Source organism: Belonocnema kinseyi, chromosome 3 (assembly GCF_010883055.1).
Source record: "Belonocnema kinseyi isolate 2016_QV_RU_SX_M_011 chromosome 3, B_treatae_v1, whole genome shotgun sequence".
NCBI classification, from domain to species: Eukaryota; Metazoa; Arthropoda; class Insecta; order Hymenoptera; family Cynipidae; genus Belonocnema; species Belonocnema kinseyi.
This window is the reverse complement of record NC_046659.1, coordinates 52,494,313-52,514,815: the sequence shown is the minus strand read 5'-3', so window position 1 is coordinate 52,514,815 and position 20,503 is coordinate 52,494,313. Positions and strand designations below refer to the sequence as shown.

Genomic DNA, 20,503 nt, shown 5'->3' with positions numbered 1-20,503 from the left:
AATTGAAAAAAAATTTCTACACAATCTTTCACACTCCTTTTAAAATTTTTAAGAAATAATAAAGAAAATGTTGTGTTCTTTTTTGAATTTTCTTTTAGAATTCATTCCATGCCATTTTTGGTAAAAAAATGTATCTTTTTTAACTAAAAATCCAACTATATTTTTAAAGTTTTAACTATTCGGTTTTAAACTCGATTTTTCTTATTCAAAATATTTTTCAGTTGAAAATTCATTGCTTACATCGAAAATTAAAATATTTTGCAGAAAATGTAACTATTCTATTTTTGGTTAAATACTTATTTTTTAGTTTTAATATTCATTTTTAAAGATGAAAATTTAACGATTTTGTTGAATGTTTTTTAAATAATTTTTTTAGTTGAAGATTCATCTTTTTTTTAAAGGCAATATTTCTCCTCGTTTGAAAATTTATTTTTTGGTTAATAATTTAACATTTTTCTTGAAAATTCGATTTTTTTAGGTTAAAAAATCATTTTTTTATACTGAAAATTTAACTGTATCATTTTTGGTTCAACATTTTTTTATTTAAAAATTTTTTAATTTTGTTGAAAATGTGTTGTTTTATTTTTCCTTGGAAATTGACCTTTCTCAGTTAAAAATTAATTTTTTTTTGTTGAAAATTACTCTTCTTGTTAGAAATTCATCTATTTTAATTAGAAATTAATTTATTTGGTTGAAAATGCATTTTCTCATAAAACTCCTTTCCTTTGGTATAAAATGGTTGACAGTGAAACCATACAAAATTCTTAACAAATCGTTACAAGTTTTAGTTATTTTTTAATCGTTTCATAATTTTTAAACATGGCCGTAACTTACTCAAATAAGAAAGCACATTCTTTTAGCCAACATAAACGTAAAAAAAATTGTCCAAGAAAATTGCGTGAGAAGGCCAGATAAGAATTAAGTTCTTTATTTTTTCTAAAAATATATATAACATGGTAAAATTGCAAAAAAAAATTCTACACACTCTTTTACATTCGTTTTAAAATTTTTACAAAGTAATAAAAAAATGGTGTTCTTTTTTCAATTTTCTTTCAGAATTCATTCCATTCTATTTTTGGTAAAAAATGTATCTTTTTTAATTGAAAATCCATCTGTATGTGTAAAAATTTAACTATTCTGTTGTAAATTCGATTTTTGTTATTCAAAATATTTTTCAGTTGAAAATTCATTTTTTACGTCGAAGATTAAACTATTTTGCAGAAAATTAATTTTTTTTTTCAGAAAATGTAACTATTATATTTTTGGTTAATGTTGAAAATTTAACAATTTTCTTGAAGTTTTTTTAAACTATTTTTTTAGTTGTAAATTCATATTTTTATTGATAGGAAATAATTGTTGTCATATGAAAATTGATTTTTTGGTTGATAATTTAACTGTTTTGTTGAAAATTCGATTTTTTTTTAGTTGAAAAGATATTTTATTATAGTAAAAATTGACCATTCTCAGTTAAAAATTAATCTTTTTTGGTAGAAATGTATTCTTTTTGTTAAAAATTAATCTATTTTAATTAAAAATTCATTTCTTTGGTTGAAAATGCATGTTTTGATAAAACTTCTTTTCTTTTCGTATAAAATGGTTGATAGTTCATGTATTTTTTTTTGGAAATTAAACTATTTTGATGACAAATTATTGGTTATAAATTAATTTTTTTAAATGATAATGCAACCCTTTTTCTTTGAAAATTTATCTATTTTGTTAAAAATTCGTTTTTTATTATTGTTTAAAAACTGATTAATAAAGTTTTCTATATTTCGGTAGGAAATTATTGTTTTGAAAATTAAATTATTTGCTTGTAAATTCGATTTTCCGCTTGAAAATTTTAATATTTTTTTAAAACTTTGATTTTTTGGTATTCATAATTGTTTTTAACTGAAAATGTAACTACAGTGAACCTTTTCAATAGCCCTCCCCTCTATAGCCATTCCGAGAATTGATGCCGCGCCGCTGGTAGGTGTAACAGGAACAGCGCGGGGTGCGCGGGGTCTGCGGTTGTCAATCAGGCGAGCACCCAGGCGTAAACAAACAAAAGTGGATTGCGTATTTTTCTGCAATTTTTTTTTTTTTGGAAGAAGTCTTTTTGTACGTAAATTCATTTTTTTGGTTCAATGTTGGACTATTTTGTTGTAGATTTTTTTCTTTTTTTTTATCAAAATCAATTTTTTTAATGCAAATTTAATTGTTCCATTATTTGTTAAAAGCTGATCTTTTTTACTTACCAATTATTTTATTTTGTTAAAAATTCCATTTTTTATCTAAAAATTTAACTAGTCCATTTTTGGTTTAATGCTTTTTGGTCAGTTTAAAATTCGTTTCTAAAGATGAAAATTGAACAATTTTGTTGACATTTTTTTTCTTGGCAAATTATCTTTTTAATTATAAATGTATCTTCTAACTTCTTGAGTGGCGAATTATTCTTCTTCTTTGAAATTTAATTTGGTTCATTTAAATTTACAAATTAATTTTTTAAACTGTAAACTAAAGTACAAACTACAATTTTCAGTTAAAAAATGTATTTTTTTAAAGTCATTTCTTAGGTTGAAAATTTAACTATTTCTTCAAAAATTCGTTTTTTATTTGTTAAGAAATAATTCTTTGTTAAAAATATGACTAAGATATGCAGTACTAAACTTGAAACATTTTAGACCCAAAAATCTGGCCTCCTATATCTATTTACGTGAAGTAAATTATAATTTCCTCTTTGTAATAAATCAAAAGGTTCTTATATAATTCGGGATTTCAAAACCAAAATAAATTTGAGAAGCAGCTAGATCGTCATTCATTAAGTCGGGAGAGGTCGGATTCCGGCTTGTGCATTTTCGGTTTTACACGAGGCTTGTCTCCGCAACATTTGACAGATCCTACTCACCGACACGCCAAAAGAAAAACACCCGTAACTACCCGCAGACCGGCAAACACAAAATTTAACAAACAATGCAACAATGAAATGGAAAGATGGGACCATGGTCGACTCGCACAAGCCTACACAAGTTAACTTCGCATGCGCGCTCAAAGCAACTTATCGGTGTTAGTTGTCGCACCGTCTCGTGTCGATTGTATGTTTATACCACTCTAACCTCAAAATCTCAACTTTGACAAGATTTTTTCGCCTTTCGTGGTATAAAATACTGTTCGCTATTTGTGTGAGAGGTGATTTTTAGTGAATGAGACTTTTGTCACTCGCTTCGCTCTTGAGAAAAACGTCTTATTCGCTAAATAATCACCTCTCACACGCGTATCGAAATTTACTATTCTCGCTCCGTCTTAATGTTTGATTTTACATTGTCCAGTGAAATTTTAAATTTAGATTAAGACTTTTACATCTCCTCGGAGTAATTCGTTAGTATTTTCAACACTGGGAAGTTGAGAGTTCGTAAATTTACAAACCTTACAACGCAGAAGTGTATTTTAGTACAAAAAATGCTTTTTCGCAGCAAAATATCGCACCGTATCATTACAACTTCGCACTTCGGTGTGACGTTGTACGAATTTTTTCTAACAGTGTAGGAAGCTGAGGGAGTCAGCAGTTCTCAGACTTCCTAGAACTGCTGGCTCCCTCAGCTTCCCTTAATAATAGATTTTCAGCCTGATTCGGTTAACAAAACCAAGCTAACGAAACTTTGCATAATTAATCTATTCTATAAAATTATTTTACCCCCAACTGACCGACAGAAAATAGTGAAGTCGGCCACGACATAAAATCATTACATACATTTTTGATCACCGGAAACGTATAAAATTTGACGAAATTTTAATTTCTTTTACATTTTGTATCAAAACTATGGACTTCAAGGAGCAATTAATTTTTGTCCAAGTTGTTTTAAACCCTTAACTGGCAAAACTCCTTTTTATCACGCAAATGGTACAACGGGTGTTTTTTACCCCCACGCGTTCAAACGTGTTTTGCGCAGCCGGTATTGAATATTTTCGCCAAAAAAATTATTTAATGGCGTTTAAGATATGTTTCTTAAAGTGGATTAGTTTAGTTTAAGTTACATGACACATGGTCCATTTTATCGAATGTAGTACGGTTAATTCGAGTGTCCATGTGCATGGGTGCGTTTATGCGAGCATGAATCAAATTTTACAATTTTTTTAGAAAATGAAAAATTAATTTGAAATGTCCTTTATAACCCTTGGGCAATATTTTTTCAAATCTGAAATCCAAAAAGGAAGCACTTTTATTAATTTATAATAAAATTGACCGCCTGTGTGTCTGGGAGTATTTATACGGGCATTTGTGGTCAAATTTAGCATTTTTCTAGTTTTCGAAATTTAATTAAAAATTTTCTGTCACAGCTCATGGACAATGTATTTTTAAATGCAAAGTCTACACAGTGAACACTTTTTGATTTTTATTTAAATTGACCGGCTATGTGTGCGGGAGCGTTTACACGGGCAATTTTGTTCAAATTTGACACTTTTGCGGTGATCTAAAATTTATTTTTAATTTTCTTTTACACCTCTTGGGCAATATGATTTTAAATCTGAAATCGAAAATCGTGACACTTTTTTTATTTTAGAATAAAATTAACCGTTCATTTTCGTGGAAGCGTTTATACAGGCATTTTTGGTCATACTTTTCCGATGTTCGAACATTTAATTTAAAACTTTTTTTATACCATCTAGATAATATGTTTTGATCTCCGAAATTAAAATGTGGTATAATTATTATCCTTTGGCAGAAAATTTCAATTTAGTTGAAAAATGTATTTTTGCGTTTAAATCATATTTTTTTATGATAGAATTCGCGTGAATGAATGTGGTTTCAAGGGTCTGTATAGGGCATTATTTCTCAAGTGTGCCCACCCTGAAAAATTACTTTCTCTGATCGAACACAAACTTGGACAAAGTGTAGTCCTAATAGGTAGCACCTTACAGGAAAACATTGTTTTTGATGGGATAAAAATTGACCAAGGTGGGGGAGAGGGGAGTTTTGGATTTTTTGCTGGTAGTTTCTATTTCGAATGTACTAAACTGCTTGCGTATGGATTTAAAAAAATGTTGTCCCATATGTTTTTGATAGATTTTTTCATAAGCTATCAAATGGTTATAGCCGTTTTTTTCAGAAATTGAAAACTTAACACTATTTTTTCAAAATGAAAAATGTTTTTGAGTTTTTTTAATGTCGACCATTTTGTGTTGGTCTAAAAAAAAAGATCAAGATTTTCTTCTTTGAAACCTTGATGCACAAAATGTCGTTTTTTTAGAAATTAAGTAAAGAGTAATACAAACCTTCGACAGCGCTCCTGACTGCTGGGACGCTCGCTCAGCGGAACTTCTTTGGAATAATTTATTATGTCAATTATGAATATTTTTTGTTTACAGGACTGCTCTCTGCATTTTACAGGGTTGAGACTGTCATTCGATGGGTTCTACTAATAATAGGCTATCGTTTCGTTACCGTTAAGAATTAGGCTAATTTCATTTTGTATGAAATTTAGTAAACAAGTAGAAGTGTTAAAAGAAATGTTTCGAAAAATAATAGTTTATTTATTCCTCTTGAAAACTTAGCTAAATGAAGTTAGCCTGATTATAGTATTTTAATTACTGCATTACAGTCACTGTAGGGATGTAATACTAAGGAAACGAATTTAAGTGTATTTTTCCAACATAATCTATTCTAAGTGGAAAAATTGTTATTATGTGTATCAGTGTGTTGATCTATTATCTTAAATGTATTTAAAAGCTATTCTCAAGCTTATTTTTTGCTCCTCTCTTTCTTCAAATCGCCAACTTCCTAACTTTCCTATTTTAGAGAGATAGATTTTTTGGTATTTTCGTTGCCTTTGGTTTTGTTTCTTTGACCCAGCTGTAAAGATTGCTGTAAAGCCAGTTGTAAAAAATTCTGGCTTTTTTCAGTAGTAAAGAGACTCATGCTGCAACTTCAGAAATGCTAAAACCAAGATTTGACAGTGCAGCAACGATGCCAGGCACCTTGCAATATCATGGCGTTCCTTCCTTACCAAGATGGGCAACTGCAGTTAAAAAATTGTTTAGCTGCAAAAGAGTGTAATTTAAAAATAAGAAAAGAAAAAGAGAAGAAATCCGTGAAAGAATCAAAGCCAAGAAAAAAATCAGCAAAGAAATAAGTTTTAAAATAGATTCTAAATACAATTAAGGCAATAGGTAAATACATAATAACAATTTTTTCATTTACTATAGATTATGTTTGAAAAATACACTTAAATTTGCTTCCTCAGTGTTACATCCCTACAGTGACTGTAATTAAATAATTCGCACGATAAATTAGTCCGAAGAAGTTCCGCCGAGCCAGCATCCCAGCGGTCACGAGCGCCGTCGATGCCATTGCATTACTCTTTATTTTATTTCTCGAAAGCAAAAAAGCGAGATTTTGTGCTTCAAGGTTTCGAAAGAGAAAATCTTGATCTTTATTTTTAGAGAAAAAAATTTGTTAAAATTAAAAAAAAAACAACTCAAAAAACGTTTTTGATTTTGAAAAAGGGTTTAAATTGTTGCAAAAATGCTTATAACCATTCGATAGATCACGAAAACCCCCACAAACACATATAGTACAAAATTTTGTTTAATCTGTAATGAAGCAGTACATACCAGCGAAAAATTTGAAAATTTCCTAGCCCCCATCTCGGTCAATTTATAATGCCCCATATATTTATCTATATGGAATTTCCGTTATTTGCTGAGCTGTTTCTATGAGTTTCTGGTGGTATTTTCACTTCGTTTTGGGGAATGCCTCATTGGCGCTCATTAAACCCTCGGATGATGATTATGTGCTCTCTCTGCGTGCAGATTTTTTATTATTTAATTATGTTTACGCTAAAAATTATAAGTCTTACCGCTAGCACCGATAAAGATAATTAAACAAGAAAACTAATAATATATTATGAAACATAGGTGAGAAACATAAGTAGCGAGGAATACGAGGTGATACTAGGGAAAGTAAAAGAAGTTTATTTATCAGCGCATAATCTGATTACTTGCAGTCTTCTCACCTGCTATTCGCCAATAATGGATGTAGCTTTCAGGTATGTAAATTTTTGCCTTAAATATCAATTTTGCAAATCTGAATTCAATTTTCTTTTAGCGAGAAAAATTTGATACCCGTTTGTATCATCGATGAAGCGACTCTAGTACATGAGGTCGACATTTTACAACTACTTTCTTTTGGGGTGAAAACATTAATTCTTGTTGGTGATACTCACAAACATTCGACAAAGAGCCTATCTTCACCTGTAAGATTCATTTTTTTATTGTTGTGATTTTCAAGATTCGTCTCCGGAATTTGTATTATCTTTTCATTAGTGAAATGAAATTTATATATAAATAATGATTTTTTCAGACTCTGAGAAAATTGGGAATGGGAGATTCACTTTTTTCGAGAATCAAAAGAAACTTTACTAATCCCAAATATTACCCAATAATGACTCTAGATCAAGAATATCGAATGAATCCAGAAATCTCTCATTTTCCAAATTCCTTTTTCTACAAAGGAATTTTAACAAATCGAAGGACGAAACCGAATCATTGCTCAATCTCCCCGTACAAAATGTTCAATTTTAAAAATCTGGATGAACCAGCAGAAATTGAGGCTTACTTTGCTGTTAACCTCATTTTATGCATAATTAAATACGCAAATGTTAAAGATATTACGAAACCATTATCAATTGCAGTAGTCGTACCTTACAACACCTCAAAGATTCTTATAACGAAGGCCATTCATCAGAAGTAAGAATACCGCTATGTTGATGCACTTCTAAGCTCAGAGCTTTTTGTTCTTTTTGAACATTGAATTCACACCAAATTTTGTATTCTATTTATAGGTTGCACGATATACCAAAAGAAGAGCGAGGTGGTTTTTCAATTGACGTCGATACAATAAATGGTTTTCAAAACCAGGAGCGTGACATTGTTTTCGCGTCTTGTATTGAACAGAAAGGGATACAGTTCCTGACAGGAGAACAAAGGTTATATTCTACCTTGACGATAGCTAGACATTGTCTCATTCTTTATGGAGAATTTAAAAAAATACAAGACGAGGTAAATTCTTTGACTTTTTTTATTTATTGTGTTTATAATTTCGTTTTATTTTATAATTTTCGTAAAGACTGTTTTAGTGAAATCATTGAAATCTCTTAAAGACTTTTGAAATATCTTTAATTTTATATAAATCACTTGGTGCGGTTCATAATATATTTCAAGCTATTGGGTATTTCGTTTCAGTCGGCATACAAAAGTCTGTTATTTTGTTTCATTTCAAGGCGGAATTAAATTTTTTCCTTAAAAAAAAATAAAAGTTTTATGAAATTAAATTTACAATTGAAAATCCTACATACGGACACGGAGACAGAAAAAAGACATTTTTCCCGGACTCGAAGACTGAAACTAAAAAATAATTTTGTGCTTCGTTTCATTTCAGTGACGGTCCCTGATATAAAGACATATTTTTTTAAATATACAATATATGTTACACCAAACACTCGCTTTCAATCAAGTGTCGGGGGTTACCTTCAAATGGCCTTGGACTGATTTCGAGGGGATCGAAACGTAAACAGTGAGCGCCGTCTGGCTCGTTTCCAATTGGAATATACATACATACATACATACATATATATAATGTCGCAACCGCTCTCGTGCTGCTCTCCTGAGAAACTGCGAGAGCCAGTAGTTCTAGGAAGACTGACAACAGGGTGACTGGGAGCGAGAGTTTGGTGTATTTATGTCTAACATAATTCAGCTTGAAATTCTTGAAATCTCTCAAAATCTGTTGCAACGACTGGAAAACTTTTGAAATATTTAGAAAACGTATGAAATCTTTAAATCTGGAAACTAATTAATTTTGAGTAATTCAAATTTTACATTTTTCAACTGATTAAAACTTAAATTGATTAATGTAGAATATTGACAGTATGTAGACTTGCAGAGTTATATCCCTAATTTATTAGGGAAATTGAAATTTTTTATCAAAGCTGAATCAACACCCTGACCCTGTAAATATAATACAACACAATATACATATTAATTTTTTTTTGACCTGTATTAAAATTTTTCTATTCTGCATCCATATTGCAAGTGCCTTGGCATATCTTTAGCACGCTGATATGGCTTTAAGCATGATCCAGGAAGCTGTAGTCCCGCAACTTGGTGGTACGAAATACGCACAAGCCGTTTCTCGTAAAGTGACCTCCATATTGGTTACGATGACAGCGCAGAGATGCTTTTTTAACGAAATCAAATCATTTTGCGTCATGATGTAGCACAGCGTTTCTCAAACTTACATGCTCAAAAGCTGAAGTATTCCTGATTTAAGGTCTAAAAAGTTTGATCAGAAAAAGTTATACAGCTTCGGGGCACTATATGTGAAACTTGAAAATCTGAAACTTACACTAAACTAAAATTGGAGCGGGCACGGTTTCAGATTCAGATAAAAAATTTAATTTTTAGTTTAAAAAAAAGTATAAAAACACCTCCCGTGATATTTCAAGATATGGCGACTGAATGAGAATAAAAAATTTTTCATCAAAAAAGTTATTCAGTTCGGAGAAAATTAAATTTTTGTGCACTGACAGAAGTGTTTAGTGTACACTACTAAGACATTAGTCATAGCTACTGTACCGTTTAGTAAAATATGGACGGACTAGATATTTAGTGGAATCGATTAAACGTCCGTTTAGTCAGCCCTACGAGATAGCGTTAAGTAGCCTCTACTGAACGACTCGTAGTACGCACTAGTCCTGTTTAGTAGATCTCACTGTACGCTTAATAAATTTTTCTAGTAAAAGAAGTGGCAAATAATAAGCACAGGGTTCTAGAAAAAACACATGATGGAAGTTTCGAATATTGTTTTATTATAAGATACTTTAATTCATATCCTCGTAAATCAAAATATACATTAATTATTATTCATTAATCTAATATTTAACAATTATACTATATTACACAGCATGTCTCAGTGTGCTGAATTCAGTCCCATCATTTGAGCATTGATTATTGCATTGATTGATTATTACATTGATTAGATTACATTGCAGAAGAGGGGCGTCACCTCTGTTTTGGCTGAAAAACTCTTTTTCGGTAACAAACTATTAGGATCTTTAATTAAACGATAAATAAAGCGATTAGCGAGGTAAAAGGTTAAAGGCAGGGATTTGACCAACATTATTTCTGTGACTAGTCTCAGGGATGATTTTGTGACAAACCCATATTTTAAACATCTTAGTAACAAAAGTAACAATAATTTTAAACTTTTACCTCGTCAGATCGCTTCATTTATCGTTTAATTCAAAATTCAAATAGTTTGTTACCGAAAAACGAAAATTTCCAGACAAAACAGAGATGACGCCCTTATTCTGCAATTGCTCTAAAACATGCAACACTGAAAATATGTAAATAATAAAATGGTACTCATCCTGGAACAATTCGATGTACTCTTCGAATTTCCAACTTTTCATAACGTCTTCCATAGTTGTAAAGATTATTTTCTAGAAAACTCACTTGTTAAAAACACAATACAGACACAGACAAACAATTTTTGCAGCGCGAGTTCTCTCAGTGTGCGGCGTGATGCACAGATCACAGATCAATGAAAATCAAGATGGAGTCGATTAGTATTCGACCCAAGCGGTAGTAGATGGTACTACATGATTTTTCCGTTTAGTAGCTCCGACTAACCAGATAGACAGAGGTTGTACTGTTCTATGTAATGGCATTTACTAAACGGAACCAAACGGCGTTTAGTATTTGACACTAAATGCATAGTATAATATACGAAACGATCGTCTACTAAACGGATATAGTACGAATGACTAAATGAGTTCTCTCAGTGTGTGATGGTGTCGCGGTGCAACAAACTGTTTATCACTTTTTTGGTTTTGAAAATAATTAAATAGGATTATTTGTGTATTAAATTAGACACTACCCGAAATAAATTATTTTTGCGAATAAAAACTAAACTAATTACATCACAAAAGCACCGTAAAAAATGATCAAATTAAAAAAAAAAGTTTTAGGTCAGGGTGAAACTGGTATTTTACTTCAAGTAAATTCAATTTTTTCATCTCAGTTGTTAAGAAACGCTTAGGAAGAGAAGTAGTACTTGTAAAACGTGCGAGAATTACAAAAATTGAAATAATACGCTTAATTGGGGGTCCAGTACAGCTAGTCATAAATTTCATAAAAATTGTTGGTCATAAAAATATCTCTGGTATTGCATGCTTTTATTGTATTATATTGTATTATTATAATAATCACAATAATTCTTCATGATTATAATCAATGATTTTATTTTTAATCATTTATGAATAATTTCTATAGTAGTTAAAACAATAAAATCATTACATTAGCAGCCTTCATACAATTACTGCAAATGATTTATAATAAGTTCAGTAACAAAAAACACACTACAAGAAAATTTGTATACTTTCTTCGTCATTTCCAAAATCAGTCGTGTGCATAGTACGGAATTATAACTCTACAAATATGTTGCAAAGTACTTAACATCTTTTAATAACACGTTTTAGCCTTTTTGATATTATTTATAAATATACGTGATATGTTTCTGATTTTCATTTGATCTTTATACAATTACTTATAAGACTGTTTTCGAGTCTTTGAGCAATTCGCACATGCAGCGTTAAACACGGTTTAAACTCCCACATAAGGTCCTTTTAAAAATGGAGGTCACTTTACGAATCTCTACGGGCCATTTGATTGGTTCACTTTTTTTTTTAGTTGTGCGTGGCGAGACCATAGCTTTTTGGATCATGGCTCATGATCCAACAAAGCATGGTCCTGCCAGAAGCAAGTAAAAAAAAGTCAACCAATCAGATTCGGCACCCTGGGGCACCCGAACTTTCTGACATCTTGGATCGAGTGCGGCAGTTGGCTTCCCCTTACATTCGCGCCAATGCAGTGAGTATGATGGGTGGCGTCGGTTCACTCCAAGTCGAACGTATTTGAGCATCGAATTGGCAGGACCATGGTTTGTTGTAGGGATGGGTAAAGCTCGGTGAGAATCGATTCCTCGATTCTGACGCACGCGTCGACTCCGCGGAATCTAAGAATCGACCGTGGGAATCGATTCTTCGATCCCGATTCCAATGTTCCCCCACTCCAAAAAGAGCGCGCAGTAAAAAATTTTTACCTGTTTTTTTTTATATAAAAGCGTACTTAAGTTGCAAATTACACCTATTATACTATAAAAACATTATAAGTTGCGAAAAGTACTACCCTAATTAGTGCTAAGTTCAAATTTTAATACTTTAATGGGTAAAAATATTCTCTATGTTCTTCTTTTAGAGATAAACATATTTATTTGATTAAAATACACTTATTGTACCCTGAAAAAATACAAGCATTAATAAATAATTAGTCTTTTAAATTTTAGATAATTTAAAAATTCTAGCTGCCTCTCCACGTTTCTAAGTCAATGGATGATAGGAAAAGCAGCATATTTAAATGCTTTCCAGAAAGCCTGTTTCTTTGTTTTGTAATAATTTGCCCTGCTTTTGAGAAAAGCCTTTCTGAGGGCACGGAAGTAGCCAGGATTGGCAGATATTCCATTGCTATCTCGTAGAGGTGAGGATAGTGAACCTTCATGCTTACCACTCCTCAAATGGATTGACAGATCGCAGAGAAACAGGAGATCTAAGATATTGACTCATCTCAATATCAGTTGCTTCGGAAATTCTGTGTTGACTTTCGTTCGGAAGCTGCTGCTCTCGAAGCATAATATGATATGACCATAAGTCATCACTATCAGCACATTCTGTTTCAGAAGATGCGCCTTGTTCCTGAAGCTCAACATCTGATGAAGATATTTTTGATTTAATCTTGTTCACTGAAATATTCACAAAATTTTCAGATAAAGATGTCCTGTTTCTGTAACAATACCCTTAAAGCGTTGAACATATTTTAGTAAGCAGAATAAACATTAATGCGACGAATTCATGTTAATACGCAGAACGAATACATTGCATCTAAATAATCGGAACAAACACATCACAAAAATATGTGTATAATCCAGTAGCCAGTAACATTTCTGTACACACGAAAAGTGCGACGAAGTAACTTTGGCTTAAAAAGTCCGCGAAAGTCCCCTGATTACGAATATCAAGGGTACTTTTTCGAAATATGGTTCAGCCATTTTTTAAACAATTTTTTTAAACAATTGATTTCTTTTTTAAGATAATTTCTTGAAGACTTATTTGGAAATTTCATGGAAAAACAAATCACTTGTGCCTCAACAAATTTTTCATGCATCGACCCGTTTTCAAGTTAGAGCGTTATAAGCAATTGAATTCGCACTAAAATTGACATATTTGCGGCTGCATATCTCGACAACTATTAGACCGAAAATTTTCTATAAAAATGTATGTCATTTTTTCAGGAAACTTTCTCCACGAGGAAAAAGGAACTTTTCTAATAGATCTGAAACTTTCGTTAATATATGTGTTAAAAATGGTCGTTGCATGAAAAATTTGTTGAGACACACAAGGTTTGTTATTATTTGCTTTTCAAATATATTTTCAGAAAATTTTTATTATAAGAAATGATTTAATTGTTTAAAAAAATGTTTAAAAAATTGTTGCACCATATCTCGAAAAAATAACCTTGATATTTCATTTGTAGACTTTTCAAGCCCAAGTTACTGCGTCGCACTTCTGGTGCATACAGAAGTGTTACTGGCTCCTGGATTAATAAGCGTAGCAAATAAATTACAGGAATCCCGCCATAAATTCTTACCGATGGCTCTCATAGCATTTGACGCATCAAGTGGACAGAAATGCATCTTTTTAAATCGGGGATCTAAGATCGTGGCCATTGAGTGCGTTTTGGATTTCTCCAATTTAGCAAATCTTCTGTCGATTTCCGCTAATAAATCGGTCTTCAGGTTAAAAGTAACCGGATGAACGGACTCATATGTAGATATGGCCTGGAAAAAATAAAAACTGATAACACAATCTTGAATTGTTGTAATTCGCATCCTGGAAATTCAACATGATAGAAGTATCACTTACTTTGCGGAGAAGCGCTGTCAGTGGAATACATTTACTCAATGTCACCGATTTTTCTGAGCATATTTCTAGAGTCGCTTGCCAAGCAGGTTTCAGAAGATCACGAACTTCTCTGGCAATTTCCTCTTCATCTTGCGTGATCATTTAGGGTGGCTTTTTCTTACTGTATTTCTCCGTAGAAACTTTGGTCAACACTCGTCCGATGAATTCACACAGGTGGAGGAATCGCTGCAGCATCTCATATAGAGAATTCCATCTAGTTCTCACTTCTTGAATGAGTTTCAAACATTCAGATTCTAGCTTCTTCCACTCTTTCATCTGTAATTGTTTCAATTCTTCAGTGGCTCTCTCGCTTCTTCTGAAAAAAACAACGATTTTTTGTATCGTTTTTTTAAATGGCTGAATTGCAGGAGCAGAATCGTCAGCGTCGTCATCATGGAACTCATCATCATCGCTGTCTTCAGTATCTGGCAATGGTTCAGGATCATTGACTTTGCTGGACTTATAGAGACCAAGGACATTTGTCACAGCAATATTCAAATTATGTGCTAAACAGACAATATGCTTGCTTGAGCCAAACACATTCCTACAAGCACCCACAATATTTGCCCCATTGTCTGTAATCACAGCTTTGACATTTTCTAAGTTCAAGCCCCATTCTAAACAAAGTTCCGTCAGAATTATAGACAAATTATCTATAGTCTTCCTTTGCCACATCGAATTGGCCTCAATGATGGCCGATTTCATTTCAATCCCTGCAAAATTAATAAATAAATTATTTATAATAATTTATGTGGCAATTGATGGAGTGAGTTGTTAGCTTTCGGGTTCAAAAATAATAAATTCAATTATATAGAATAAACGTACCATCCAGATAGTGTACTGTCAGTCCAATATAACTCTTAGTCGTCATAGACTCTGTCCAAAGATCAGTGATCAAGACCATATTCTTTTTTGAGGCGAGAAGAGTTTTCATTTGGATCTGCAAAATACCATATCTCTTTTCCTTCATGCTAGTGAGTGTTTTCTCACAAGGCGGGTGATATAGGGGCTGCAGAACTTTGACAAATTCTGTAAAGCCCTTCCATTCCGTCAATGACAGAGGTAGTTTGTTAATTGCCGTCATGTATGGAAGCGTGTCCGTGACCTCCGCATGACGCCGGCCTCCATCTGAAATATAATCACAAAAAATTTAGAATATATATTTCATTGAACAATAAATTTATTAATATTATAAATATAAAAGGTTAATTAATGAATAGAATTAAAAAGTATACCACAACTTACGAGAGAAGGAAGTCAATTTCTCCAAGCAAGTGTTCATGGCTCCATGAGTTCTAGGGTTGGTAACATTCATTGACTCTACAGTAGATGAATTCATTACCTGAGAGATGTCATTTGTTAATAGCATATTCTTGTTTCCGATAATACAAAAGATAAGGTTAAAGATCATATTATGGAGCTGCCATTTATAAGGTGTTCCATAATATGGCCCTTTACCTTATTTAGTGAGTACATTGAAATTGGAAGCTTAAATGTGTATAAAATTACACATAACCTCAAAACTGAACAATCTTATTTGTTATAAAAATGAAAAAAATGATCAGAATAAAAGAAGTATTCTTTTATTGTGATCATTTTTCAAATAAAAATTTTGTTTACAAATTAAATTATTACAAAACCAATATTGTTTTGTATAAATTTAATTTCTAAACCAAATTTATGACCTATAATTCAATGATGAACTTGCAGGAATAAAATTCCAAAAAGTTCAAGGCATAGAAGAAATATAATACAATTTTGAGGTTATGCTTATGTCTGGATAAAATTATGAAGCTTTTAAACGTTTTAACATATAATCCAATTTTGAGGTTATGTTTGCTCTTGGATCATATGTAATTTTAATCATATAATATGATAAGAATATGAAGAATAAGGACAGAAATTAAGAATTACGAACTCACCTCACGAGAAGTCGAAGCAATTGGCTCTTTAATAGAAGAAATTTTCCGTTTTTTGGAGCCTTTAGAGCTGCTGCATAGCTCAATTTGATGAGCTGTTTTTAAGTGCTTCTGCATGGAAGAAGTACTATTGCAGAAACTCAATTCAACTTGACACTTTAAACACCGAACTTTTTTGTTTATTTTCGTGAAATATACCCACACTTCACTCGGAGGAGCCATCCCGAAACACACTAGTAAACTACAAAAAATTTTCTCCCTCGATAACACATTTAGTGAAACTCAAACGACGCGTCGGACAGCAGATGAGAGCAAAGTAGGGGGTCTGGGACTCCAATGCCGTGAAAGTATACGAATTCGAACTTATCTTCCGGACCTCTCTTTTTACTCTGAATTGTTACAAAAAGAGGTCCGTTCGGATTCGAAGACATACACGGCATCGGAGTCCCACTGCTAAGCACGCGCACGACGCATGTTGATGAAGATAGTGGCACACCTATCCGACGACCTATTTGAAAAGTGAGAAAGTCGACACGAAGGCATGAAAACCACCCAACGGAAGACACCTCCAATGAAATAATCGAAATATGTCAATGACCAATCACAAAGAACCTTTAGGAAAGTAAAAATTTATTTCCTCTTAGCTGTGCAATCAGAATCGATGTCGATTCCGACGAAGAGTCGATTCCCTAGAATCAAGAATCGATTCCAAAGAATCGAAGAATTGACACCAAGGAATCGATTCTTCGAAGGAATCGGAATCGACTTGGCCATCCCTAGTTTGTTGCATCATGATCATGGCTTTAAAGTTACGAATCAGTGATAGCTTCGCACCTCCGAGAGCACGATCACAAGAACAGTTACTTTAACCGAATATTTTGGGTACAGTCGTTGAAGTTCCCTTTCGAGGTCTTTACACGATTGACTCTATCTCCCTCGGAGTGTTCGGCAGGGCAAGGTCGCGGCCAACACCGTAAGAGCGACAACGATGGTTATAAAACACTCTTAGGGCCGCATTATGTCTGCAGAGATACGTAGTTCCAGCGTGGGTAGGATACCCAGATAGTATGTGTTCTAGGTACTCAGCGTGTGCATGACACGCTTTGCACCTATCGCTAAAAACTTCTTGACATAAAATGCTGTCACGGTATACTAAGGTGCAAATTACAACGTACTAGCATGCAAAAATAAAACCCTCTGTATCTGAATTTAGCTATGTTGATTTAAGAAAAGCAGAAGTTTGCTCTTTTGGCAAGGACTGTTCTTCTACATTTCTTTAAAAGTTTCCGTGCGTTTTCTCGTCAAGTAGCTCTTTGTAGAATTTTGAAACCTCTGCTTTCTTTGCTTCGGCTTTTAGAAAAAAAGCATCTAGATGGAGCAATGCACTTTGCTCACATCCTCACATCGGATGTTAAAATTCAGGCCAAGCATGGGGGCTTCTTCCTTCGAATAAACATTTTCCGCGGCTTTGTAAAGGAACGCTCCTTTGCAAATCGTCTCGTGGTTCCAGATTATTGTTAGGAGAGGATAAAAAATGTTAAGTTTATTCCAAAAAGCAAAATTTTCGGGAAGTGCTGTTTAAAGTGTCGTATGAAGCAGCTCAAAAAAAAAAAACTGTCGGAGTGGCAAGAAATATACGGAAAGTTGATACTACTGAACGACAACGCGAGTCCCCATGTTGCAAACTCGGTCAAAAATTACATCACGGACCATTGTTTCACGAAACGCGGCAATGGCATCTCCAGCGACACCTTTTAGAAAAGGGTGGTAACTTATTCCCATACCCAATACTTTCTTCTCATGGACATAGGAAGCATGGGACTATAGGCATGCCATCGTAACTTGGCCGAGCGGGGTTGAATCCACGGGAGGGGGAAGAATTCCATGAGTGGGGAGAGCGGGGCATCAAAAATGGCGGATCTCCCCCCTCATTGCATCAACTCCGCAATGGCATGTCTAGTCCCGTGTTTCCTATGTCCATTTTCCTCTTCCTCAGAAGTGATGGGTTGGCATTCTTCCTCAGGTTTTATGCGGGTATTGCACAGATCCTTGAAGCTATTTGTGCTGTTTAAGTCTTCTTCTAGTTAATCCAGTTGATGCTGAACTTCGTAGACTCTTCTCCAAAATGCTTCGACCTCCTCTGGTTTGGGTGGATGGTCGACAGTAACTGGAGGTTCTTGGAAGAGTCGAGGTGGGTCAGATAAATACTGTTGGTTTACTGATTACTCTGACCCGCCCTTCTTTTCCCTCTAGACTTCTTCTAGGATAAATATGAGCTGAGCTTCGAGAAATTTGACAGATGGAAAAAATAAAACAGAAGACTGTTCGGTTAGTAATGATCATCATTATCAAAAAGTATTCACTTCGTTGGACGATCTTGCACCATTTCGGTAAAGGGCTATCGAATGCTCACTTTTCAGGGGACTCTATAGGCTCATAACATTTGGTAGTTTCGAATAAAATATGTTTTCGTCACTAGTAGGGTTACACACGTCTTTATGCGGGAAATTTAATGTTCACAGGGAGACGAAGAAAATCATGGCCTGTGAACAATGACCTCCCCCGCGGCAAAGACGTGCGTATAACCATACTTGTGATGTAATATACTATTAACCAATATAAAATTTAAAGTTTTCAAAAATGTAATACTTTATTCATCATCATAACAAGACATATAATTTTAATTGTTTATTGTGCAATATTTTAATAAGCAGATACAAAAGAATCTAATTATAACAGTCAAAACATTTTTAAACAATTAAGGAACATGTTTAAGCTCTAAACAAATGGTATTTTCTAAGAGATAGAATAAATAAATAATCATTCATTATTATGAAATTATGCTTTGTTTTGCAAGTCTTTCTTAATTTGAACCCTTTCATAAAATTTTAAATGTTTAAAAAAATTATTTTCAAAGATAAACTTTGTTGTATTTTCCAAATTAGAAAACATAGACTAGTGCTTTTTTCAAAATAACGTTGCAGATTATTTGTGGGTATTAAATGAAGGCGGTGGAAAAATCCTTTAGTGAACTATTATTTTCTTAAATGAAAACTTAACATGCTGATGTCACAGAAATTTAAAAATATACATAAGAATTATTTACCAAGTAGAATATCAAGAATGATTAACCAAAGAAAAATGAATATTTACCTGAAATTTTTACCTTAATACAATTTTTTGTTGATACCTTCAATTTAAATCAAAATTACGTACCGTATTAGCTCTTCTGATTTTATGATTGGTTACAGAGTCGATGCATGTGGAACTCATTAATTGAGGACGCAAAACGAAGAAAACTTTACATCGACGTCGACTGCAAAGCAGATTTTTCTACATTAAAAGAGTACGTGATCAGGTCTTAAGTTTGGTATCAATTGTTTAAATAATAAGATTAGAACATACTAGCATAAGAAAAGAAGGTTTTAAAATCTGCCGAGAAGTATCGACAACGATACTTCATATTTACTTCAGAAGTAAAAAACGTTATTATATGTGTAGATTTTTTTTAATTTATTAAGAATCTTAATTAATAACAAAAAAATGTTTTTTTTACATTATATATTCTCATTGAAATCAATATTAGTAAAATATCTTCACAGAAACACGTTTTTTACTCATGTAGAAGAATTAAAACTTGAAAAGGCAGAAGACATACTATATATAATGACATTGTACTCCAACTATCTCATTTTTTGTAAATAAGCCAGCAAGCGAATTGTGTGAATTGTTAATTCACAATAAGTCAAAGACTAAAATGGTTTTAATTTTAATCTAATTAATAATAAAATCATATGAAATGAAAAAAATGTATAATACATTCAACTGCCGAGTCTGGGCAGCCCAGAATCCGATGCGGTTTTTCATGTCAACACCGGAATGTGCAGGCTCGAAGTTCTTTACGAAGACTTTTATATCCTAGCATTTTTTCTAGCAATTACAAAAAATGAACGAGACAAATAATAAAAATAAATAAAATGTAAATATTCTCTTAAGGAAATAAGGGGTCGCCTATAAATGACGTTCGCAGTCGGACTTGGGGGGGGGGGGGGGGGGGGGGGGGGGGGGGGGGGGGGCGGCAAAATCGGACGAAAATGGACAAGAAGGCGGGGGTTCAATCCATTTTCGGACCTCCACTTTTTCCAATTCAATCATTTTCATGTAATGAGGCATATTTCTTAAAATTTCTATACCTGATGATATGTAGGCGATTTCAAATTGTCCCGCGGTGATTCAGGCGATTGCAACGCCATCCAGCGATTCCGGGGAAGACGATTTCGTATTACCAATTGGTGATGATGAAAAAAAGTAATATGAAAAAAGAGGGGGAGTGTCCCTGCGTTTAGGACGTCCTTTAAGAGGGTTGGTCTGGAAATCGGACAAGCAGGAGGGGGGGAGTCTAAAATTCCAGAAATTTAGCGGACGTCTTTTATGGATGGCCCCTAATATCAACATGATGTTATGTATCATTCTTATGCTGAATTTTAAAAGTTTAAAGCTAGTCAGCTTGTTAAAATGATTTTTATTTAT

At 33.1% G+C, this 20,503-nt stretch overlaps 1 protein-coding gene across 1 annotated transcript in view; it reads left to right on the top strand.

Moving 5' to 3' along the window:
- The window catches only part of LOC117169242 (helicase sen1-like), a 90,992-nt gene extending 71,176 nt beyond the window's left edge, over positions 1-19,816 (top strand). The window contains exons 14-18 of the mRNA XM_033355512.1: positions 6,895-7,025; positions 7,085-7,232; positions 7,340-7,725; positions 7,821-8,037; positions 19,225-19,816. Of these exons, the coding sequence (XP_033211403.1) occupies positions 6,895-7,025; positions 7,085-7,232; positions 7,340-7,725; positions 7,821-8,037; positions 19,225-19,338 (996 nt within the window). The 3' untranslated portion in view covers positions 19,339-19,816. The remainder of the gene's footprint in view (positions 1-6,894; positions 7,026-7,084; positions 7,233-7,339; positions 7,726-7,820; positions 8,038-19,224) is intronic.
- Positions 19,817-20,503: the final 687 nt, after the last annotated feature.